The 25628-nt window shown below is 43.4% G+C and overlaps 1 protein-coding gene across 2 annotated transcripts in view; it reads right to left on the reverse strand.

Moving 5' to 3' along the window:
• RBBP5 (RB binding protein 5, histone lysine methyltransferase complex subunit) overlaps nt 1-25628 on the reverse strand; it is a 49649-nt gene that overhangs the window by 13558 nt on the left and 10463 nt on the right. For both annotated transcript variants that reach the window (XM_044288415.1, XM_044288414.1), the window contains exons 4-11: nt 17235-17375; nt 13773-13935; nt 13578-13687; nt 9539-9658; nt 8840-8993; nt 8663-8734; nt 7661-7778; nt 2252-2321 (exon numbers count right to left, since the gene is read on the reverse strand). In XM_044288415.1, the coding sequence (XP_044144350.1) occupies nt 2252-2321; nt 7661-7778; nt 8663-8734; nt 8840-8993; nt 9539-9658; nt 13578-13687; nt 13773-13935; nt 17235-17375 (948 nt within the window). The remainder of the gene's footprint in view (nt 1-2251; nt 2322-7660; nt 7779-8662; nt 8735-8839; nt 8994-9538; nt 9659-13577; nt 13688-13772; nt 13936-17234; nt 17376-25628) is intronic.

Below are 25628 nucleotides of genomic sequence, written 5' to 3' on the forward strand. Positions count from 1 at the left end.
TCTCTACCAGCAAGTAGGGCGTCTACTTGCTGGTAGCCGCCGCATCCTCCTTTAAAAAAAAACGCCCCCCTCCTCCTGCTGATTGACAGGGCCAGGAAGCGCTCTCCTCCTCCGACTGGTCCTGTCTGCAATTCAAATCCCGCACCTGCACCTCATTCGGCGCTGGCGCTCTGAGAGAAGGACGCTCGCTTCCTGCGCACTGAGGGAGCAAACGTTCTTCTCTCAGAGCGCCAGCGCCGAATGAGGTGCAGGCGCGGGATTTGAATTGCAGACAGGACCAGTCGGAGGAGGAGAGCGCTCCCTGGCCCTGTCAATCAGCAGGAGGAGGGGGCGTTTTTTTTTAAAGGAGGATGCGGCGGCTACCAGCAAGTAGACGCCCTACTTGCTGGTAGAGAGGTAATTTACATATTATAAAAGTGCAGTTTTTAAAGAAACTAGCCAACAGAAAAGGGTAAGAGATTATATATATATGTTATGTTATATATATATATATATATATATATACACACACATACATATACACACACACCCCTATACACATGCGAAAAGCCAGGCAGCACGCCTTTGTTGACTGAAAGATGGGTGCCAGCGGTAATCCCTCGATTCAGGGTGATGAACAAATAATGAAAATCCGCGGCACTCCTTGAAAGATGAAAAAAAATTCGCTATTTATTCACACATGTCATACAGCAACGTTTCGGTCACTTGGCTTGAGAAAGGTTCTGTGAGAGAATGGAAACGTTGCTGTATGACATGTGCGAATAAATAGCAATTTTTTATCATCTTTCAAGGAGTGCCGCAGATTTTCATATAATATATATATATATATATATATATTATATACACACACACACACACACACCACGGCATGGAAGGGGTTATGACGGATTCTCCGTAAATTTACTGAGAGTAGCCTGCTGAGCATAGGAAGCCCAGCAGGTTGTAGAAGGAAATATATATAATTTTTTTTTTTTTTTTACAAAAAGGTATCCATAACCTTTAAAGGGAACCTGACATCCAGATATTCAACATTTAACTATGTGCATTACCTTATTATTTCAACCATGTTGTCTCCGATGGTGCTGTTATTCTTCTTTTGTGTTTCAGGTTGCAGAGAAAATCAACTTTATTCCACCCTAAAGGGCACTTCTAAGTCTAGGAGGCCAGCTCTCGCATCCTTCAAGTCAAGTTCTTCGAATCTTCCTGTTGATTGATGTCTCCGAGCAGTGGCAACATCATCTCCACATCTCGCGCAGGTGCGCAGTGAAGCTGGGTGTACAGCACCTGGCTTCAGCACTTCTCTGTGCCTTTGTCATACAAGGGGGACAGTGTGCGTCTGTAAGGTTTGCATGCATCCTGGATGACCAGGAGCACCCCATAACTGTGCACAGCTTCACTGCACAGGTGCCCCAGAGGAGACAAAATGTGTCTGTGCGAGATGCAGAGAGGCGAGAGAATGATGTTGCCACTGCTTTAAAATGTCAATCAAGGGACAGGAGGCAGGACTAGAATAAAGTTTCTCTCATATTCTCTGCAACCATGAAACACAAAAGCAGAATAATGGAACCATGGGGTACGACATGCTTGAAATAATGAGGTTAATGTACATAGTCTTTGCATTATGAGAGCAATTCCTGCTCAATTCCCCCCCCCCCCCCCCCCCTAAATAATAAAAGCAGACTTAAAGGGATATTTTGGTTACATTAAATTATCCCCAATCCAGAGGATAGGTGATAACTATCAGATCGGTGGGGGTCCTATAGTTGGGACGCACAAACGGGGCCCCTGTATCCCTGAAATGAACGGAGTGGCTGGTCGGGCATGTGTGCTGCCGCTCCATTAATTTCTATGGGAGTTCTGCGCACTAGACAATCTCTGGAATTCCCATCGAAATTAATGAACCCACCGGCCACTCAGTTTATTTCAGGGGACTGCAGGGGTAGAGGGCTCATGTTCTTGTGACCACTAAGGGTCCCAGCCGTAGGACCCCCACCGATCTAATAGTTATCATCCTACTCTGTGGATAGGGGATAATTTCATGTAACCAGAATACCCTTTTAAGAGTAAATCAAGCTTAGGCATTCACTATATTAATGAGGTACATTGTCCTCGCCTTACAAAAGGTTAACTAACTTCAGCCGACAAACTAATAAGATGTGTAGCCAATGTTTTCTAGGAGTTCAAAACGTGATATATAAGAAACATACATTATGGAATGCACACAACATAAATGTTAGAAAGAGTGAGGTACCTGCTGCAAAAGGCAGCAATACGGTCCACGCTAGTCACATCCACTTCTTCATCTTCTGCAGCATCACCTCCTGAACATTAGAAAAACAGATAACGTTATAATGAACCACGTAAATCTCAACCTTGTGAACATCTTGAACTTGAACCCTTGGCAAATTTTCAGAAATAAACTAAACCTACTAGATTCTTTAACACTGTTCCCTCAAATAATTACAAAGAGCTATTGAGCTATGTACACTGTAAGTTCTTAAATTCTCATCTTGAGATGATCTCCCACCTGGAGTCAGCAGTCAGAGGGGTTTGGGACTAGGAAGGCAGCCGAGCAGACTGTGCTATGCTGCTTCTGTAACGTGTGGGACACAGTGTATAGCTTGCTGTGCCATGCCTTTTCCGTAACTCCATTAACTCATATGGGAACTACGGAATAGCGCAGCCACTCGAACCTCTAGATTCATCCCAACTTAGGAATACCTCCAACACCAAAGCAAAAATGGCTGTATAAGGCTCCATTCACACATCCGCAATTCCGTTCCCCAAAATGCGGAATTGCGGACCCACTCATTTCTATGGGGCTGCACGATGTGCGGCCCCAATCCGGACCCGCACTTCCGGGTCCACATTTCCGTTCCCGAGAAAAATAGAACATGCCATATTCTTGTCCGCAATTGCAGACAAGAATAGGCATTTTCTATTAGGGCCGGCGATGTGCTGTCAGCAAAATGCGGAAGGCACATTGCCGATGTCCGTGTTTTGCAGATCTGCAAAAAACACACGGATATGTGAATGGACCCCAATTCTGAGCTGTACAAGTTGCCAAAATGATGACATGCCGCATCAGTGCTCTCCAGCTACTGGCTGAATATACTACTGAGGGCTCTCTCATCCACTTTAACTGCTTCACCTTGCATTTGGACAGGAAAGTAGTTACTAAAGGCTACATGTACACGAACGTTGTTTGTTTCAGTGTCCGTTCCGTTTTTTGGGGGGATAGGATGCGAACCCATTCATTTCAATGGGTCAGCAAAAAATGCAGACAGAACACCGTATGCTGTCCGCATCAGCATGTCTGTTCCGTAGCCCCGCTAAAAAAGTAGAACGTGTCCTATTCTTGTCCGTTTTAGGCATTGTTACAATGGATCCGCAAAAAACAAAACAAAAACAAAAAAAACGGATGGCATCTGTTTTTTTGCGGATCCACAATTTGCAGACCACAAAACACATACGGTCGTGTGCATGTAGCCAAAATGGGGCAGCGTTCTCAGTATTACCAGTATCATGAGAAAAGTTAACCCAAGAGTCGTACCCAGGGCACAGCAGCAAGTCTGTGTGGAGGAGCATCATCCAATAGCTGCACAGACGAGGGCATGGTTCTGCCAACTGTCCAGTACAGTCCAGTATCAAGCAGCTACACTACTATTGCAATCTTATAGGGAATGTGCCACCAGAAAAAGGACATTGTTTAAACACACGTTTTTATATTTTTGTTGAGTTTTTTTAATTCATCTATATTTTAAGAAATGTATATAATCCTAGTTTTACACTGGCCACTAGGTCTAAGATATGACTTCCTGTCTTTAGAGCAGCTACATAGGCTATAGAAACAATGGACAAAGGGTAAAAAATTTGAATCGAGGATTTTTTTTTTGTCGAATTACTCGAGTAATCAATTTAGCCCTAATATAAAGGTGTTACTTCACAATGAAATCCTGCCTGTGATAACATAGCTACTGAAAAGTTACCTGTACAGAACAGGAAATAATGACCTATTTTTAGACCTAGTGACCAGTGTGAAGACAAAAACACCCCAAATAAAAACAACAAACAAACAAACATAAAAATTTTATTTAAAAAGGGAACGTGTCACCACCATTAAACGCATTTAACTGCTTATCTGGTGCTGTAGGTCTCCTGGAGTGCGTTCTAAGCATACCTGTAGGTGCATTCTAAATGTATTTGTGCTGTCAAAAAACAATTTTATAAATATGCTAATAAACTTTAAAAAAAAAAAGAGCATTCATGGAGCATCAGAAAATGCCCTTTTGTTTAAAGGGAATTTGTCACCACCATCAAGCGTATTTAACTGCTTATAGGGTGGTGTAGGTCTCCTGGAGTGCTTTTTACGCATACCTGTAGGTGCATTATAAATGTATTTGTGCACCTTAAAAAACGATTTTATAAATATGCTAATAATCTTGAAAAAAGCCCAAGAAGCGGTACTTAGCCCAGCCACGCCCATTCCCAGTTTGCTCTGCTCCTCCCCTGATCTGGTATTCTCCTTGATGTGGACGTCACCCTGCCACAGCAGCAAAATCCAAGGATTTTTTTTTCTGCAAAAATTGCATGACCTAGATGCATTTTTCAGTCACACAACTTTTAACTTGTAGTGTTTATTCGACTTTAGTTTTCATTACAGAAGTCTATGGAAAAACGTTTGAAAAAATGCCACCCCCAGAGAATGCTGCGATTTGAAAAAATAAAAAACAGGAGAGCCAAATGACAAAAGACCGCAGAAAACACGTAACATATGTCCTCAGCGGTACAACACTACAGACAGTGATTGGCTGCAGTGGTCATATGCCGTATCCAGGCACGTCACTGCTGCAGCAGGAGAACTGGACCAGCGCCGCACTAACTGTGGAGATAGGGTAAGTGTAAGAGGTTTTTCCATTTAAAGCAATTTTAGGGCTTGTTCGGGACTTTTAATATTTTGGACAACCCCTATAACCCCTTAGTGACTAGCCCATTTTGGATTTTTGTGGGACGACTTGTATTTTTCATTGGTATCATTTTGGAGCAAATGAAGCTTTTGATAGCTTGTTATTACATTTTTTTTTTCTGTGGCAACTAAGAATAAATGAGCAATTCTGTCTTTTTTTTTTTTTTTTACAGCGTGGACTGTAGGGGATAAGTTACATGATATTTATGTAGTTTGGGTCGTTATGGACGCAGCAATACCAAACATATGGTGGAGATTTTTTTTTTGCAATTTTTTTCATTGGAAAGCATAGGGGACTATAACAGACAGCTTTTTGATTGATTTTAACATGCAATGCACTATCCCTATAGTTCATTGCATTTTAATGTCAGTGCTATTCTGAAATTGACCAGCAGACTGCACCAGAGAGGCACAGCCTGCTGGAAATTACTCAAGGCTGGTCATGGGCCTACATCAGACCCCAGCCAGCCTTCACACACAACGACACCCCGCCATCACATTTGTGGGGTGCCGATGGGAGACAGAGGGAGTCCGCTCCCTCTGTGAGCACTTTACATGCCGCCGATTTTCTTCTCAGCAGCGCAGTGGAGGAGTCTCTCCCTCCCCCTGTGCTGCTGCTGCCACCGCCGCCAATAAGAGAGACAGGAGGAGGAGGGGCTGTGGCCACTGCGCCAACAATGAAGATAAATGACCTGTTAATACAATATAGGAGGCGGGTGCTGGAATCAAATAGCCGACACGCGACCTCTATGACAGGGACCTGCGATAACCCTTAATTGACCTTCTACTAAGCATTCTGTATTAAAGAATGCTATCATTTTCCCTTATAACCATGTTATAAGGGAAAATAACACAGTGAATAGACTTTCATCCTAGCAACCATGCGTGAAAAATCTCACCGCATCTGCACTTGCTTGCGGATGCTAGCGATTTTCACGCAGCCCCATTAACTTCTATGGGGCCTGCGTTGCGTGAAAAACGCACAACATAGAGCATGCTGCGATTTTCACGCAACGGACAAGTGATGCGTGAAAATCACCACTCGTGTGTACAGCCACATAGAAGTGAATAGGTCCAGATTCAGTGCGGGTGCAATGCGTTCACCTCATGCATTGCACCCGCGCAGAAATCTCGCCCATGTGAAAGGGGCCTAAGGGTGAATAGGACAAGGGCCCCAGCCCCTAAAGGGGGCTAATAGTAAAGTATTTAAAAAAAATAAATAAAAAAAAAACACTAAGGCTACTTTCACACTTGCAGCAGTGTGATCCGGCGGGCAGTTCTGTAGTCGGACCTGCCCACTGGATCCGCCGATCTGCATGTGACCGAAAGCATTTGTGAGATGCATCCGGATGCGGATCCATCTCACAAATGCATTGCAAGAACAAATCCATCTCTCCGCTTGTCGTGCGGACAGACGGATCCATCTAGTATCTTTTTACACATTTTTACCGGTCAGCGCATGCACAGACTGAAAGGACGGATCCAGCATTCTGGTATTTTGAATGCCAGATCCGGCACTAATACATTCCTATGGGGAAAAATGCCGGATCCGGTATTCAGGCAAGTCTTCAGTTTTTTCCGCCGGCGATAAAACCGGAGCATGCTACGGTTTTATCTTTTGCCTGGTCAGTCAAAATAACTAAACTGAAGACATCCTGAACGGATTACTCTCCATTCAGAATGCATGGGGATATACCTAAATCAGTTCTTTTCCGGTATAGAGCCCCTGTGACGGAACTCTATGCCGGAAATGAAAAACACTAGTGTTAAAGTACCCTAAAATATTAAGTTTAAATCCCCCCTTTCCCAATTTTACATATAAAATATATAAACAATAAATAAACATATTACATAGCGCTGCATCCGAAAAGTCCAAACTATTAAATTATTAAAAACTATCGCCTATGCGGTGAGCGCCGTAACAGAAATAAATAAATAAAAACCATGCGATTCCCATTTTTAAATCACCTTGTCAGCCCAAAAAATAGGATAGGACTGTTCTATTATGGGCCAAACGTTTCATAAAATGCGAAATGCACGCTTTTTTGGGCGTTTATTTTTTGCGTGGTATTGAGAATCGCAATACTTTTTTATGGTGACGAAAGCGAATCAAAATTTTGGTATCGAAACAACCCTACGCCGATCTGATCAGCGTAGCGTTGTCACGATACCAAAATTTTGATTCGGTTTCGATTTGGCGACTAAAAATTTAATTTGGCTCCTAAATTTTTCAGTTCAGGAGCCAATGGCTACTAGGTATTTTTTTTTAGTCTGGAGCACTGGAGTGCACTGCAATAATAAATAAAAAAACACCTGCAAAGTTGTACATAGGTGTATGGCTAGATTTAAAGGCTAAGACATTAGTCAGGCCATCAACTGAAAATCCCCAAAGACCCTATAATGAAACAGCCAAACAAAAATGCCAACTAACAGTGCCCACCTTCCATCGCAAAACAGGGATCACTTTCTCCCAATGGGTCATAGCCTCCAAAGGGCGATCCCCACATATAAGTTGGTGACATATACTGTGCCATGTATATTCTTTTTACTTCTGCATTGTCCAGAAAGGCTTGGCTGCAATTTATCAGTTTATGATATGATATCCCCCACCGCCCTCACACAGGTAAGAGCTGAACTGTTTGATGTAGCTAAAAGTAGTTTATCAAGTCCAAATCAGTATCTGTCACCCATTACCAGTCTGCTCCGGTTCACTCTTATCTTCATCTTCAATATCAAACTCTGATTCCCGTTCCTCATACTCCACATTCTCATCTAACTCCTTGAAGTCTGGCGCAAAGGCACTCCAATTTTCCTGAAGCACAAAAAGCAAGAGACAAATAAGCATCAGGAAACACATGATGTCTGCTGAGCATGCCTACCTGCATAATGGGATCTTATAGTATCAGGTAACTAGCAAAGACACGACCCAGTTCCCTGGTCCTGCTTACAGCGGAGGGTTTGTTACTTTCCATTGGAATAATTGCTACCAGTCATTCATTCTGTTCCACTGATTATCGGCTGCATATCCTTGATTGCACAGGGAGATGAGCTGCCGATAATCGTGCATCTTTTATCCTGATGCAGACAAAGGAGTTTTTGACGAATTTGTTCATTGGCTCCTCAATTACATGGGCCAGTTAACGGGAATGAGCGTTCCTACAAACACTTACCCGATAATGGGGCTGAAGTCACGTGGTCTAATAGAACCCCAACTCTGAGCTAAACACAAGAGCACAGTCTGAGAGCGACAGAGACTGCACCAAATAAACAGACAATTTCTGTCTCAGACCAAGTGCTTTATTCACACCGATACATGTGAGTACCTTTGTCCACCATGATCCTGGGGCTGCTTCTGAGCGAGTGAGAAAAAGGTTTGGAAGCAGATTCTTTGTAAACTTTAAGGTTTATATTTTTGTCTGGTAATGTTACTCCAGTTTCAATGCTTTAAAGTTAATAAATCAAGCTTGAATCAGCTTGACAGGCTAACCATTCCCACCTTCCCAAACTGGAGTGAATAGTATTATATAAGCAATACGTCCAAAAGTTTCAAAAACAAATTTTCGACTTTTTGAAGGCCAAATTCCCACCAATATATTTAAGCGATTCCATAATATATTATCTGCAGTGGCTGGAAAATCATGAAGCACTTAAATAAAAATATATTTTTTCAATTCTGAATGGGATTACAACACATACCACTTGGTTTTGTGCCCATATGGAAACAACACCGCTTGAAATTGATGCAATAATTGGTCGGACCGGATGCCACTATAAATACAAATAAAATTACACAGACACAATAGAAAAAGAAATTATCATCACATGAAATGTAATTATGTTATTATTTTTTAATTGATGAAAGTAGAAACTTACAGCAACATCTAGCAAAAGTTCACCACGAGTTCCATGAAGAATTTTCACAAGGTTTCCAATGCTCTTCTCCCAGATGTACAGCGCATGTTGCCTTGCAGAACCAGCCACAATGTATTCACCATCCCCAGAAAAGCAACACTTCTTCCAGGGAGTCCTAAAAGAGGGGAGCAAAAAAAAAAAAAGAAAAAAAAAAAAAAAAAAAAAAAAAAAAAAAAAGTACAATTAAATTAAAATTACGTTTCTCTCCAGTGCAGGCACATTGCATCAAACTGGACTCCTCCAAGTGCAACTGCCAATCTATTTTTATTTTTGTAACATGCAGGTGCAGTGATACTGACCATTTTTGCAATATATTTTAATTACTGAAATCGTACATTTCTATTAGAAAACGCCTTAGCAATGCTCCTTTGTCTTCTGTTTAACTGTGGAGACACACTCAACACTGACTGTGTTATGTAAACAGAAGACAGGGGAGCGTTGCTAAGGATCAAAATGGGCCACTTTAGAGCTATTTTTATAATAGATATTTACGATTTCAGTAATTAAAGTATATTACAAAAATGGTCAGTATCACTGCCGCTTTACATTACAAAAATAAATAAAGATTATGAGTTACACTTTAAAGGGTTCTCTCAGCTGTGAGAAATATTAGATCTGTGCAAGTTTTCAGACTATTTAGCCATTGTTTCTGAAAAATACCTGTTCACCAGATCCTGAAGTTTCTGCATGGGTTCGGGCTCACCATCCCTGCCGCATGTCAATATTTCCCGTCCGTCGTACACTCTAATGATTCTATCAGCTGTGTTTATCAAAAAACAGCTAAAAAGAAAAAAAATATATAACATACATCGCTTATTAAATGTAATAAGAACTTTAGCACAGAGTTAAAGGGACTTTCCGATTTATTTTTATTTTTTTACTGATGACCTATCCTCTGGGTGTCCGACTTCTGCGGATCAGCTGCTTCAGAAAGTCAAGGAGCTTGCAGTAGTACCACGGGCTTCTCGCAGCTTAGCCTAGGCCACGTGACATCACTTTCATTGGTCAAATGGCCTAGGTACAGCTCAGCCCCATCGAAGTGAATGGGGCTGAGCTGTCATACCAAGTACTTGGTAGGTCATCATAATAAAAAAAAAAAAAAAAAAAGAAGAAGTCAGAAAACCCCTTTAACTAGTGAACAATAAAAGAGAAACAGGATAGAGACACATCGCAAACATGTGACACATGGACTGGATTTATATTTGTCAATTGGTACTGAGGGTGGGGGCTGGAAAACAAAGGAAATCTATAATAACCAAAACCAAAGACATCTTGCTTGCTTACAGATATTGTCAGATTTAAATCAACACGTCAAGATTCAGACCCCTGTTTAACCCTTTCTACCCCGGGCCAGTTTTCGCTCTTCTGCCAAGGCCATTTTTTGCAAATCTGACATGTGTCACTTTATGTGGTAATAACTTTGGAACACTTTTACTTATCCAAGTTTTCTAGTGACACATTGTACTTATGATAGTTATAAATTTGAGTCAATATATTTCACCTTTATTTGTGAAGAAATCTAAAAAAAGTTACCAAAAATGTTGACAAATTCCCAAATTTTCATATTTCAATTTCTCTACTTTTATAATAGATAGTGATACCTCATATAATAGTTATTACTTTACATTTCCCATATGTCTACTTCATGTTTGGATCATTTTGAAAATTACATTTTATTTTTGGGGGACGTTAGAAGGCTTAGAAGTTTAGAAGTAAATTGAAATTTCAAAAACCCACTTTTTAAAGAACCAGTTCAGGTCTGAAGTCACTTTGTGAGGCTTACATAAAAGAAACCACCCAAAAATTACCCTATTTTGGAAACGACACCCCTCAAGGTATTCAAAACTGACTTTACAAAACTTTGTTAACCCTTTAGGTGTTCCACAAGAATTCATGGTAAATGGAGATGAAATTTCAGAATTTCACTTTTTTGGCAGATTTTAAATTTTAACCCATTTTTTGGCATGGGGTAACAGCCAAACAAAACTCAATATTTATTACCCCGATTCTGGGGTTTACAGAAACACCCCTTATGTGGTCGTAAACAGCTGCATGGCCACACGGCAGGGTGCAGAAGGAAAGGAACGCCATATGGTTTTTGGAAGGCAGATTTAGCTAAACTGGCTTTTAGATACCATGTCCCATTTGAAGCCCCCCTGATGCATCCCTACAGTAGAAACTCAAAAAAGTTACGCCATTTTGTAAACTACGGGATAAGGTGCCAGTTTTATTGGTACTATTTTGGGGTACATATGATTTTTAATTGAGATATATATACATATATATACACACACACACATACACATTTTTTAGTGATGCAAGGTAACCAAAAAATTTATGTTTTGGCACTGCTTTTATTTCTTACATTTGAGAGGGAAGATCATGTGCTATTTTTATAGAGCAGGTTGTTACGGACGCAATGATATCAAATATGTCTACTTTTTATGTGTTTGTTTGTTTTAGGGCTCTTTCACACTTGCGTTGTCCGGATCCGTCGTGTACTCCATTTGCCGGAATTACACGCCGGATCCGGAAAACCACAAGTGAACTGAACGCATTTGAAGACGGATCCGTCTTCAAAATGCGTTCAGTTTTACTATGGCAGCCAGGACACTATTAAAGTCCTGGTTGCCATAGTAGTAGTGGGGAGCAGTATACTTACCATCCGTGCGGCTCCCGGGGCGCTCCAGAATGACATCAGAGCGCCCCATGCGCATGGATGACGTGTACATGCGATCATGTGATCCATGCGCATGGGGCGCCCTGACATCACTCTGGAGCGCCCCGGGAGCCGCACGGACGGTAAGTATACTACTCCCCCGCTCCCCTTTACCATGGCTGCCAGGACTTTAGCGTCCCGGCAGCCATGGCAACCCTTCAGAAAAAGCTAAACGTCGGATCCGGCAATGCACCGAAACAGGCCGGATCCGGATTAATGCCTTTCAATGGGCATTAATTCCGGATCCGGCCTTGCGGCAAGTGTTCAGGATTTTTAGCCAGAGCAAAAAGCGCAGCACGCTGCGGTATTTTCTCCGGCCCAAAAACTTTCCGGTCCGGAACTGAAGACATCCTGATGCATCCTGAACGGATTTCTCTCCATTCAGAATGCATTAGGATAAAACTGATCAGGATTCTTCCGGCATAGAGCCCCGACGACGGAACTCTATGCCGGAAGAAAAGAACGCAAGTGTGAAAGAGCCCTAAGTTTTACATAATAAAGCATTTTTGAAAAAACAAAAAGCGTTTGTGTCTCCATTTTCTGAACGCCCTATTTTTTTTATTTTTCTGCCGATCGTCTTGTGCAGGGGCTCGTTTTTTGCAGAAAGAGTTGATGTTTTTATTGGTACCATTTTTGGGTACATATGATTTTTTGATCATTCGTTATTACACTTTATGGGGCAAGGTGACCAAAAAATGTGTTGTTTTGGCGCAGTTTTTATTTATTTATTTATTTTTACAGCGTTTACCTGAGGGATTAGGTCATGTGTCTTTTTTATAGAGTAGATCGTTACGGACGTGGAAATACCTAATAGGTCTACTTTTTCTTATTTATTTAAGTTTTACACAATAATAGCATTTTTGAAACCGAAATAATGATGTTTTAGTGTCTCCATAGTCTGAGAGCCATAGATTTTTTATTTTTTGACTGTCTTAGGTAAGGTCAATTTTTGGGGGAAATGAGGTGATGGTTTGATTGATACCATTTTGTGGGACATACGCCTTTTTTTATGGTGTTTATCGGACAGGGTAGATCATGCGATATATTTATAGAGCCGGTCATTACGGACGTGGCGATACCTAATGTGTGTTTTTGTTTTTTTCTGTATTTTATTAGAAAATAAGGGGAAAGTGGCGTTTTTTTCCTTTTTTTTTTTACTTAAAAACTTTATTATTTTTTATTAAAAACACTTTTTTTTAAACTTTTTTTTCTTTACTTTATTTCTGATGTTCACTTTTGGGGGTCTGATTCCCTCTATATTGTAATGCATTGCCTGTTCATGTACTACAGTGAGAGGCTGGATCTCCTAGGCACCCGTAGAAGGCAGGTCCCGATGCCGTGCAAGGCATTGGGCAGCCTCTGCACAGCATCGGGCTGCCTTCTGACACATCGAGCCCCCGCCACAGCAGCGTGGAGACTCGATGCGCTCCCTCACCCGACACAAACCTCTTCTATGTCGCAGGGATTAATCCGCTGGCATCAGTTTTACAGCGATGCCAGCGGATACAGCAGGAGCCCGGCTACCAGGGACCGATGCCCGCCCAATCACCATGAAGTACTATTATGTCAAATTGCGGGAACGCAGTGGCTTCCTTGACGCAATAGTAAGTCATGTGTCGGGAAGGGGTTAAGGGTAAATCCACATACATCCAATTTGCTAATGCAAACTCTCCGCAGTAGAAAAGAAAATAGTGTGGATTTTGCTGTGGATTTCCATATTTTTTTTTGGGGGGGGGGAAAGCAGTAAACTCACCTACCAATCCCCTGGCACTCCAGTGATGTTTCCGTGCTCCCCTGTAAGTCCCATTTTTCCTGGCATCTAGAGATGCCAAGCCATCACTGGAGACCAGGAAACAAAAACACATGGGGTGGAAAAGTATCACTGGAGTGCCAGGTGATTGGTAGGTGAGGGATCGCAACATGCTAAACACCTCGCACATAATGATACAAGACATATTGATTTCGGGCAGTGCCACTTACGTGCCCTTGCGAGCAAATTCTATTGATTTGATTGCAGTTGTATTACTGGTCCCAGTTGTAACCCGGAAAGATGCTACCAATGTCTGAGTGTTTGTTTTCAACACCAAGATCTGAAGAGAATGATAAAAAAAATCTGTGTAACTTTGAGGCTACACTTTTCTACCAGATTTTCACAAAATCTATCCTAGCTCTTACTTTTCCCTTTGCATTCCCTGTATAGATATATTCTCCTCGTCGATCAAAAGATGCAACCACGTTAAGGTCAGAGTCATCATCCACTGGTAAGACTACATGACTGGAGTCTGACAGTGTGAGCATGACAGGAGCAGATTTCATGGGGCACACCAGAACTTTGTCCCTGTTGAGAAACACACATGTAAATAAGGGAAGCGATTAAAAAAAAAAAATATATATATATAGTACATGCATCTAACTGTGCAAATATTACTTATCATATAGACTAATACATCCAGGGGGTTATCCCATGAACAATTTACTTTGCTGGATCATGCTATTTTTTTCATTGGAAATCTTTAGAAAATTTTCCTGTGTCTAGAAATTGCAGTTACCGTATTTTTCGCCGTATAAGACTCACTTTTTTCCCCCCAAAAGTGGGGGGAAAATAGCAGTGCGTCTTATACGGCGAATGTAGCTGATTTTGCCCAGTTTTCAATGATACACCCGCCGCGATGCGGGTGTATCAGCTGTGAGGGAGGAGGGGCTGGGGGCGGCATCTGCATTAATAATGACAGCGGGGCCCGTGCAGTGACTATTCTACTACACGGGCCCCGCTCACTGTATAATCATATCTCTCTAATAGTTAATTGTTCTATGCATGTAATCGCATAATGAGCGCTAATGAGCGCTGTGTATTACCGTACTTAAAACTAGCAGCGCTCGCCGTTCGGAGCAGAGAGGAGGCAGGAGGCAGGCCGGGAGGACGGGCACTTGCAGCGTGAGTCATACGTCACGCGCCTGCACCGCCCACTTATGAATGAAGCAGGCGGCGCAGGCGCGTGACGTATGACTCACGTTGCAAGCGCCCGTCCTCCCGGCCTGCCTCCTGCCTCCTCTCTGCTCCGAACGGCGAGCGCTGCTAGTTTTAAGTACGGTAATACACAGCGCTCATTATGCGATTACATGCATAGAACAATTAACTATTAGAGAGATATGATTATACAGTGAGCGGGGCCCGTGTAGTAGAATAGTCACTGCACGGGCCCCGCTGTCATTAAAGCAGATGCGACCCCCACCCCCTGTATTGAGGGTCATTCACTACAGGGACACTTATGGAGGGGATCTGTGGATGACAGCATAAGATGCTATATATGTGTCATTCACAGATCCTCATCCTCATAACAGTGCCATCCAGAGAGGATCCCCCATAAGTGTCACCCACAGATCCCCCATAAGTGTCACCCACAGATCCCCCATAAGTGTCACCCACAGATCCCCCATAAGTGTCACCCACAGATCCCCCATAAGTGTCACCCACAGATCCCCCATAAGTGTCACCCACAGATCCCCCATAAGTGTCACCCACAGATCCCCCATAAGTGTCACCCACAGATCCCCCATAAGTGTCACCCACAGATCCCCCATAAGTGTCACCCACAGATCCCCCATAAGTGTCACCCACAGATCCCCCATAAGTGTCACCCACAGATCCCCCATAAGTGTCACCCACAGATCCCCCATAAGTGTCACCCACAGATCCCCCATAAGTGTCACCCACAGATCCCCCATAACAGTGCCACCCACAGATCCCCCATAACAGTGCCACCCACAGATCCCCCATAACAGTGCCACCCACAGATCCCCCATAACAGTGCGTCACCCACAGACCACAATTAGTTCAAAACCCACCAAAAGTGCACCTTTTTGGTTCAAAATATTTTTTTTCTTATTTTCCTCCTCAAAAACCTAGGTGCGTCTTATAGGCCGGTGCGTCTTATACGGCGAAAAATACGGTACATACTTGTTATGGACCCCTTGGTGATATTTTGATTCCCTCTCAGATCGAATGCCTAATATGTCCAGAAGTGATGAGAAGCTGCTGCTCCTAGTGCCCCAATTCTTATTGGTGCCTACTCAATAGTATCTATGTACAAAAAGATCCAGGCAGTGGGGCTGACCTACTGAGCATGTGTGAACTCTGGCAAAGGATATATTTGGTGAATGTTGCGAGAGGGAGTAAAAAGAACAGCAGGGGCACTATAATGAATAGCAATATCTAGACCAGGGGTGCACAACCTGCGGCCCGGGGGCCACATGCGGCCCTTGATACCATTCTGTGCGGCCCCCAACCATCTGGTAACAGACATGTATGCCTATGTCTTGTGGCTGCTCACATGCATTTTTTATGTATTTCTCCCATTAGATGGGAGTCCTAGAAGTGTAACTAGACATTAATGGTATATAATGTGTGTTCAACATGCCATAAGTACAATATTTCAGTTGTTAATACACCTTTAAATTTTAATTGCGGCCCTCGTCATTGGTTCAGTCTGGCAATGTGGCCCCCAACCAGAAAACGTTGTGCACCCCTGATCTAGACACAGGATCATTATTTATTAATTTTTTTATATCCCATTTAAAATAATATTATGTTTTCCCAAATCTAGGCGATAGTGAGCAGCTCCTTTAAAGAGGACCTGTCGCCAGTTTAAATACTTAAAGCTAAGCTAGTGGTCACCAGTGGTTTGTCAAGCGGGTGTCACCAAGACTCTCCCAAGATTCTGCCAAAAGTAAGCGACCTTTATCACTCTCCAATTATCACAGACAACAGAGCTAAAAGCTCAACACACAAGATAAACCTGAGTCCTCACTTCAGCCCGCAGTGAAAGCATGCACAGCCGGGGAAGAGAGGAACCAGCAGGTACCTGCACCATCGAAGTTGCCCTGGAGAAGCTCCAGTCCAGCAACCAGGAAGGTTGGGCTGACCAAGGCTTTCCACTTTCTGCGAAAGGGGACAATATCAGAGTAATGAAGATAACTCATGCTTGGGAGAAGAGTCATGATGATTACCCCCTTGGCAAAACACTAGTACATCTATATACTAGGCGCCAGGAGTAACGGTTCCCATAGTTTGAGAATGGGTCAGGGCTATATAGAGAGAAAAAATATAGAGAGAAAAAAAAAAAAAAAAAAGATACTCAAAAGGAACATTGGGCAAGTACTTCATTTTCTCACAAGGGGTTTCCAGGGAGTGCAATACTAATGACCTATACACGGTATAGGTCATCAATATCAGATTGTCCGGCACACTACAAAACGGTATCAATAAAAACTAAAAGATCATCCAACCAAAAATGAGCCCCCACACAGCTCCAAAGACATAACCATAACAAATAAGTTATGCTGCTCAGTATATGGCGAAGGAAAGAAAATAAATTATTTTTTCCGTTTTCATCTTTTTTCAATATTAAAGCAGAAGAAAAAGGACATAAATGTGTAGTATCGCTGTAAGGCAAACAACACTGGAAGGATTGAATTACTGATAGATAAAATGTGCATATTCATTACTGGTTTGTTAGTTTCCAAGTTTTGGTTGTATGGTGTACAGAAGTGAAATGGACAAGTTACGAACACAACCGTATGTGCAAAACAAATCTAATGTACAAACACACAGGCCCTTCCATAAAACACGTCACTTACTGATCCCGTGGGTGGAACTGGACTTTCAGGATAGGGGAAGGGAATCGAAACCGTTGGTCACAATCTCCAGAGAGGACATCCCACAAGGACACAATGTTATCAGTGGAAGCGCTCACTAGCTTGTGCCCATCTCTGCTCCAGCTGCAAAGAAAGCAAAAATGGATGAACTTGTAAATGCTTCTCCCATCCTCTTCAGTGGAGAGCAACAGTGTGAACAGGACCCTCCAATTTACAGAGATATATATATATTTTTACTTCTGATTCATCATTTTGTTGCTAGCTTCTTTTCCACCCAAAACTTTTCTGCTTATAGCAGAGCTGAAGGCCATTGCTTTGCCACTGGCTTTAATGGTAACATGCCAATGCTTCCCCATCGCATAACAAGACATCGGTGCCGCTCTCTGTCAAACACCTTGCTCTAGTCATTGTCAGTGGCGACTAAGGTAGTAAATGATCAGGATCAGGATCAGTTTTCCTCCGAAAACCTCAGCTGAAACCCAGTTGTCAATCACCTCCAGATTCCGTTGTGACTGCCCGGATACAGCTTCTGAGCCTCCGTTATCACACTGGGTTGTCTCACGATAAATACTCTACATTCTTCTAACCAGAATGTTGATCTGAATACTTGAACTGCATGCACGTAAATGCAATTACTGTATAATGCTGGCAGTGCGCGCCAGAGAAGAGTCTCAAGTCTGGCTTATTCATAAATGGTCACTGGCCATACACTGTACCCTTTCTATAGAAGAAAGCAGTCAACTATACACAGATGTTAGCTGGTTGAAGGAACCTCGTTTGTTTACCTGCTAGTCGTTGACAGAGCAGTGCTGAGCAGATGCAATTACAAACCGTCCCATTCATTTCAATGGGATGGCTCGTTCCTATTCAAGAGTATAGCGCAGCTTCCCTTCAACCAGCTGATCACAGGGGGTGCCAGGTGTCGAACCCCCGCCAATCTGGTATTGATGACTTCTCCTGAGCATAGGTCATCAATATTATCCCCTTCACGAATTTAGACATAAATGTATGTCCAAATTGCATGTAATTTAAGGTGATCGGGCGTACAATTACGTCCAAATTGCTAAAAAGTGTCACAGCCATGGAGTCTCCACTCTCCCCGAGAGCATAGACACCGGAGAAGGCAGCAAGGGACCTATCAGAGTGGTGCCTTGCTGGCGTTCTCTCTGATTGGTTACTCTCTGCAGGCTAACCAATTAGAGTGGCAGTGTGAAAATGACGATTTTAGGCTCTGATCTCCAGAGTCAAGATCAGGCATGACATACTCTGTGCCCCAGATTACCCAATTGTGCCCCCTGCATATCAGTTTCTAATTGATTAAAAAATGAAAAAAAAATTAATAAACTATAGCCCGTCCCACGAAAAACAAGCCCTCACACAGCTACCTTGGTGAAAAAATAAAAATGGATGTCAGTATATGGTGATGCAAAATATCATTTATTTTTAATACAGAAGTGATTTTATGCTAAAAAGTTGCAAAACATAAATAAACTATATAAACCCACAGAATAAAATTATATCAAATATACTACATGAGAAACCCTATAAAAAAAAATAAAAAACACTTACAGAATTGCAACCTTCACACAGGTAAATTAGTGAAAAAATAAAAATGGTATGGATTTTATCATTTATTTTTATTTATATTCTGCATGAGAATTGTAACTTTTGCCCACCTCCTAAAAAATGATATATAAAAAAAAAAATGATCAAAAAGTCAGTTGCGCTTCAAAATGGAGCTTGTCCCGCAACAAACAAATCCTCACACAGCTCAGTCAGGCTACTTTCACAGTTGTGTTTGGGGTTCCACTTACAAGATCCGTTTGAGGGCTCTCACAAGCGGCCCCGAACGGATCCGTTCATCCCCAATGCATTCTGAATGGATAAGGATCCGTTCAGAATGCATCAGTTTGGCTCCGTTCCGCCTCCATTCCGCTCTGGAGGCGGACACCAAAACGCAGCTTGCAGCTGGCCACCAATGCTTTTAATACTGGGGAGGGAGGGGGGTCTGAAAAACTCAGATCCGACAGTATATTCTAACACAGAGGCGTTCCCATGGTGATGGGGGCGCTTCGTGTTAGAATATGCTAAGAACTGTGTACATAACTGCCCCCTGCTGCCTGGCAGCACCCGATGAGGGGGCTGTGATTCGCACAATTAACCCCTCAGGTGCGGCACCTGAGGGGTTAATTGTGCGGATCACAGCCCCCTGTAAGAGATCGGGTGCTGCCAGGCAGCAAGGGGCAGTTATGTACACAGTTCTTAGCATATTCTAACACGAAGCGCCCCCATCACCATGGGAATGCCTCTGTGTTAGAATATACTGTCGGATCTGAGTTTTCACGATCGTGAAAACTCAGATCTGAAAAAGCTGTTATGCAGACGGAGCCGCACTGAACGGATACCATCGTTTGCATTTATAGGTGCGGATCCGTCTAACGCAAGTGTGAAAGTAGCCTAAAACAAAAAGACAAAAACAAAAAAAGTTATGGCTCCTTAACCACCTCAGCTCCCCTAGCTTAAAACCCCTTAATAACCAGACCACTTTTTACAATTCTGCACTACACTATTTTCACGGTTTATTGCTCAGTCATACAACTTACCACCCAAATGAATTTTACCTCCTTTTCTTCTCACTAATAGAGCTTTCATTTGGTGGTATTTCATTGCTGCTGACATTTTTACTTTTTTTTTGTTATTAATCGAAATTTACAGATTTTTTTGCAAAAAAATGAAATTTTTCACTTACAGTTGTAAAATTTTTCAAATAAAACTACATTTCTATATAAATTTTTCTCTAAATTTATTGTTCTACATGTCTTATCTATTGTTCTACATATTTATTGGTTTGCGCAAAAGTTATAACGTTTACAAACTATGGTACAAAAATGTGAATTTCCGCATTTTGAAGCAGCTCTGACTTTCTGAGCACCTGTCATGTTTCCTGAGGTTCTACAATGCCCAGACAGTAGAAACACCCCACAAATGACCCCATTTCGGAGACACCCTAAGGCAGGCATGTCCAAACTGCGGCCCTCCAGCTGTTCCAAAACTACAACTCCCAGCATGCCTGGATAGCTTACAGCTATTAGAGCATGCTGGGAGTTGTAGTTTTGCAACAGCTGGAGGGCCGCAGTTTGGACATGCCTGCCCTAAGGTATTCGCTGATGGGCATAGTGAGTTCATAGAAGTTTTTATTTTTTGTCACAGCCTCTGGGCTGAAAGAAAAATTGAACGGCACAGATTTCTTCATTCGCATCAATCAATGTGGATGAAAAAATCTCTGCCATAAAAAAAAAAAAAAAAAAAAAAGGGGGAAAGGCGTCTGCCAGGACATAGGAGCCCCGCCCAACATCCAAACCCACTCAGCCCGTATGCCCTGGCAAACCCGATTTCTCCATTCACATCAATCGATGTGGATGAATAAATCATTGCCGGGTATTTTTGCAAGATGGGTGGTAACAAGCCGTTGGAGGAAGCCCCGGCGACTAGGTCGTGCGGGGCCACAGCAGCCAATCTGTTCTAAAAACAAATGCCTGAAGAGGGGCACACTTGTGTAAAAATTGTCCACATAAAGATAGTACCCCTTGCCAAAAAAGGGTGACACCAAGTCCCAGACTGTCTTCCCACTGCTCCCCAGGTAGTCAGGGCAACCGACTGGCTCTAGGGTCTGATCTTTACCCTCATAGACACGAAATTTGTGCGTATAGCCTGTGGCCCTTTCACAGAGCTTATACAATTTGACCCCATACCGGGCGTGCTTGCTTGGGATGTATTGTTTGAAGCCAAGGCGCCCGGTAAAATGTATAAGGGACTCGTCTACTCTATACAGATGTTTTGCTCAGGGGTATACAAATCAGCAAATTTGGTGTTATGGTGGTCTATGAGGGGCCGAATTTTGTGGAGCCGGTCAAAAGCTGGGTGGCCTCTGGGACGAGAGGTGCTGTTGTCACTAAAGTGCAGGAAACGCAGGATGGTATCAAATCGTGTCCTGGACATGGCAGCAGAGAACATGGGCATGTGATGAATTGGGTTCGTGGGCCAATAGGACTAATTCATGCTTTTTTGTTAGGCCATGTTGAGGAGAAGACCCAGAAAAGTTTTAAATTCGGAAACTTGGACGGGTTTCCACCGGAAAGACTGTGCATAAAAGCTTCCCGGGTTGGCGGCTATAAATTAAGTGGCATACCGATTTATCCAAGAGCTCCGCAGTCAAGAACAGTTCAAAACACCCCAGTGCCGATCTGAGCTGTCTGAACCCGAACTCCAGACTGGGCGGTGAAAGGGGGAATTACTGCTGCGGCTGAAGTTGGGGGCTGCCAATCAGGGTTTGCCAGCACCTCAGGGACTCTAGGGGCTCTATGGGCCTGTCTGTGCAGTGGCTGCGACGGGGGAACTACTGCACGCGCCACCGTACGGCAGTGCTGGTACTAGGTCCAGGATGGGCTGCGCTGCTGGTGTATGCCTCACCACGTAATCCGACAGCGCCAGCCCCACTCTGCTGCCCTTGAAGCGGATCCTGCGCAACCTGTGGTCTAGCAACACAGGGCCGTGTTCCCATTCCTCATCCGACTGGGTCAGAAGCCTGTAGGCCTCTTCAGAAGAATAACCCTTATTTGCCATTTGGTCAACTAAATTTAGGGGGTATTGAGACTACCCAAGAAAAAAAGCAAGCCTGTCTTACAAATGGGAGGCTAGCGAAGTACCGAAAGCCGCTGCGATTAATAAATATTAAAACTGATTTTTTTTATCGCCGCAGCGCTTGTAAAGTGATTGTGCAGTGATCAAAAATCAAATATTTTTTTTCACTGCGGCGGGGTGGGCGTGGGGGAACGCACGTGTGGGCGACCGATCAGGCCTGATCGGGCAAACACTGCGTCTTGGGTGGAGGGCGAGCTAAGGTGACACTAATACTATTATAGATCTGACTGATCAGTTCTGATCACTTACAGATACTATAAAAGTACCAATGCTGATTAGCGATACGCTAATCAGCGAATCAGTGACTGTGGTGCGGTGGGCTGGGCACTAACCGACGCTAACTACCTAACAAAGGGGCCTAAACTATCCTAAAACCTAACCGTCAATACTAGTGGAAAAAAAAGTGACAGTGTACACTGATCACTTTTTTCCCTTTCACTAGTGATTAACAGGGGTGATAAAGGGGTTAATTGGGGTGATGGGGGGTGATCTGGGGGCTAAGTCTAGTGTTTGGCGTGTACTCACTGATGTGTGCTCCTCTGCTGGGACCAACCGACGAAAAGGACCAGCAGAGGAGCACAGCAGCCATTTAACACATTATATTTATAAATATAAAGTGTTAAATGGCTTTTGATTCGTTTTTTTGAAAATCACCAGCCTGCCAGCGATGATCATTGGCTGGCAGGCTGGTGACGAAATACTCCTTCAACTTTTGCCGGTCCGCAATGCGCATGCGCGGGCCGGATGTGTGCGTAATCTCGCGAGATGATGCACAGATGCGTCGCCGAGGAATAAATCGACCACCTCCGTACCGCGATCCGGAGGCGGTTAAGTTCCAATAAAACGTTGCTTTAGCCTCAAAAGGAGCAACAGGGAATAATGCACCCTAAAATTTGTTATGCACTTTTTCCTGAATACCGCAACACCCCATATGTTGTCAAACTGCTGATTGGGGGCATGGCAGCCTTCCGAACAAATTTTAGGGTGCATTATTTCCTGTTGCGCCTTGTGAAAATGAAAAGTTTGAGGCTAAAGCAACGTTTTATTGGAACTTAAATGTAAGCCAAGTGTTTCTAAATTCTATGAAACGCTTGTTCGGTCAAAAGGATTCACATCACCTCTTGATCAATTCCTTGAGGGGTGTAGTTTCCAAAAAGGGGTAGGTTTTGTTTCTAGGGGTACCTCAGGGTCTCTTCAAATGTGACATGGCACTTAAAAACCATTCCAGTAAAATATGCCCTCCAAAAACAATATTGCGCTCCTTTACTTTTGTGCCCTGTCGTGTGCCCATACAGCAGGTCACGACCACATATAGGGTGTTTCTGTAAACTGCAGAATCAGGGCAATCTTTTTTTTTTTTGCTGTTAACCCTTGCTGTGCTACAGGAAAAATTGATTTAAATGGAAAATCCAGGTAAGAGCGAGCATCGGACGTCACTGGGCTCGGCGCATGCCCAGTGACGAAGATGAAGCTGCTGCCCTCAGTCTCCTGCTGATCGCACAGGCGCAGCCCTCAGTGGGTACTGCGCCTGTGCGAGAGTTCGTTCGGCGTGAGGGAGGGGGAGGAGAGGCTGTGGCAGGCTGGGGGCGGCGGTTAGACAGTACAAGGAAGGCGGGCTGGGCACTGTAAGAGGGGCGGTACTGGGCTCTCTAAGATGAACAAAACGCCCCTCTGGGCACCTTCAGGACACATTTACATATCAATCAAAGTCGTTTTTTGCAGTAACTGCTGGACGGATTTCAAGATAAAAGAGCACAGCCTAATCCAGGTAAGCTGTGCTTCATGGCTGCTTTAAAATCGTTTTTTGGCTTAGGGGAGGTGACAGAATCCCTTTAAGTGTACAAAATCATGCCAACATATGGAGAATGTTAATTATAACTTTTTTGCGAGGAATCACCATTTGTCAGGGAAATTTTTATTAGACAAACAGTGCTCCAAACAAAAAAAATAAAAATACCTAGGGGCTATTGGCTCCTAAACTGAAAAATTTAGTCGCCAAATTTAAAAACATATATAATTATGATATAAAAAAATTGCCTCATTCACACGTCAGTGTTTTGGTCAGTGATTTCCATCAGTGATTGTGAGCCAAAACCAGGATTGGAGCCTCCAAAGACATAAGGTAGAGATCTGTGCATGTTCTGTGTTTAAAGCTGCACCTGGTTTTGGCTGGAAATCACTGACTGAACACTGACTGTGTGAATAAGGGCTTATTCACACGAACATGCCGTATTTTGAAGTCCGCAAAACACAGATGCCACTCGTGTGTCTTGCGCAATTTTCAGAACGGACTTCCCTTTATAGAAATGCCTATTCTTGTCCACAAAATGGAATTTTTGCGGGGCCACACAGTGCTGTCCGCATCCTTTGCGGCCCCATTGAAGTGAATGGGTCCGCACCCGAGCCACAAAAAATGCGTCTCGAATGCGGAACAAAGCCACGGTCATGTGAATGAGCCCTAAGGCATTACTGTGTGCAGTGTCCCGCATCTCTCTCCTCCTCATTCCATTTGGTCCTCTTACAGCTGAACTTAAAAACTTGAACTTTCATCAATGGTTGTGCGTGAAAATCCCAGTAACTGAGCAGATTGTGAAATACTCAGACCGGCCCGTCTGGCACCAACAACCATGCCACGCTCAAAATTGCTTAAACCACCTTTCTTTCCCATTCTGACATTCAGTTTGGAGTTCAGGAGATTGTCTTGACCAGGACCACAACCCTACATGCATTGAAGCAACTGCCATGTGATTAATGCGATTATCTAGTCAACCAATGAGAAATAGAACAGGTGTTCCTAATAATTCTTTATCAGACCCCTGCTGATCTGATATTGATGACCTATCCTGAAGATAGATAAACGTGAGAGTGTAGAAGCAGCACCTTGTGGTCTCAAGATAATGCGTTGGTCAATGCAGCAGCCTAGCCGTAGGCCCTTGATCCATCAGGCCTTGGAATACATATGTAGAAAGGAAGATGGCTTTGGCAGCATGTAGCAGTATCAAAATTTCTTTATTCGTACCTCCAGACACAAATGGCAACGTTTCGACTGTTCACCAGTCTTTATCAAGCCTAATGACATCAATGCTGGTAGGCATATATATACCCCCCCACATTAAAAAACACACCCCATATTACATTAACATGGCCAATCAATACATAATGGAAAGAATCTGTGCAAGTTGCTACTTACTGCAGCTGACATGGCCACCATCTCCGTCATGTGCGCCACGGCGTGCTGTCACCTCCAATGCGCAGTCGCGGCTTGCCGGCTTTGCATACCGGAAGTGTCATCCGTCGCCATGACTCCGGCCGGCACTGACGCCTTCAGCCAATGAGCTGCTAGAGGCAATCATTGTCGTCATCGCTTGCGCGACTCTCACGTGACATCCAGTACGGTGCGCACAGCCGTGCGTCAATCTCGTGGGTCACATGGATAGCACAACCAATGGAAACACAGTGCAAACACCGGAGTCATGGTAACGGCGACGCCGTGACCAGCGCAACCTATCAGAGAAATGTGCATAATCCATATGACAAAATGGATAACCAGTACATGGTCCATATACAAGGATGGATAGATCGATACTATCGGATCACAGACCACAATAGTGATCGCCACACCATCAATAGACAATCAAAGTATGTACATGCACATATCTATGGAGGTGGAGACAA

Source organism: Bufo gargarizans, chromosome 3 (assembly GCF_014858855.1).
Source record: "Bufo gargarizans isolate SCDJY-AF-19 chromosome 3, ASM1485885v1, whole genome shotgun sequence".
Classification (NCBI taxonomy): Eukaryota; Metazoa; Chordata; class Amphibia; order Anura; family Bufonidae; genus Bufo; species Bufo gargarizans.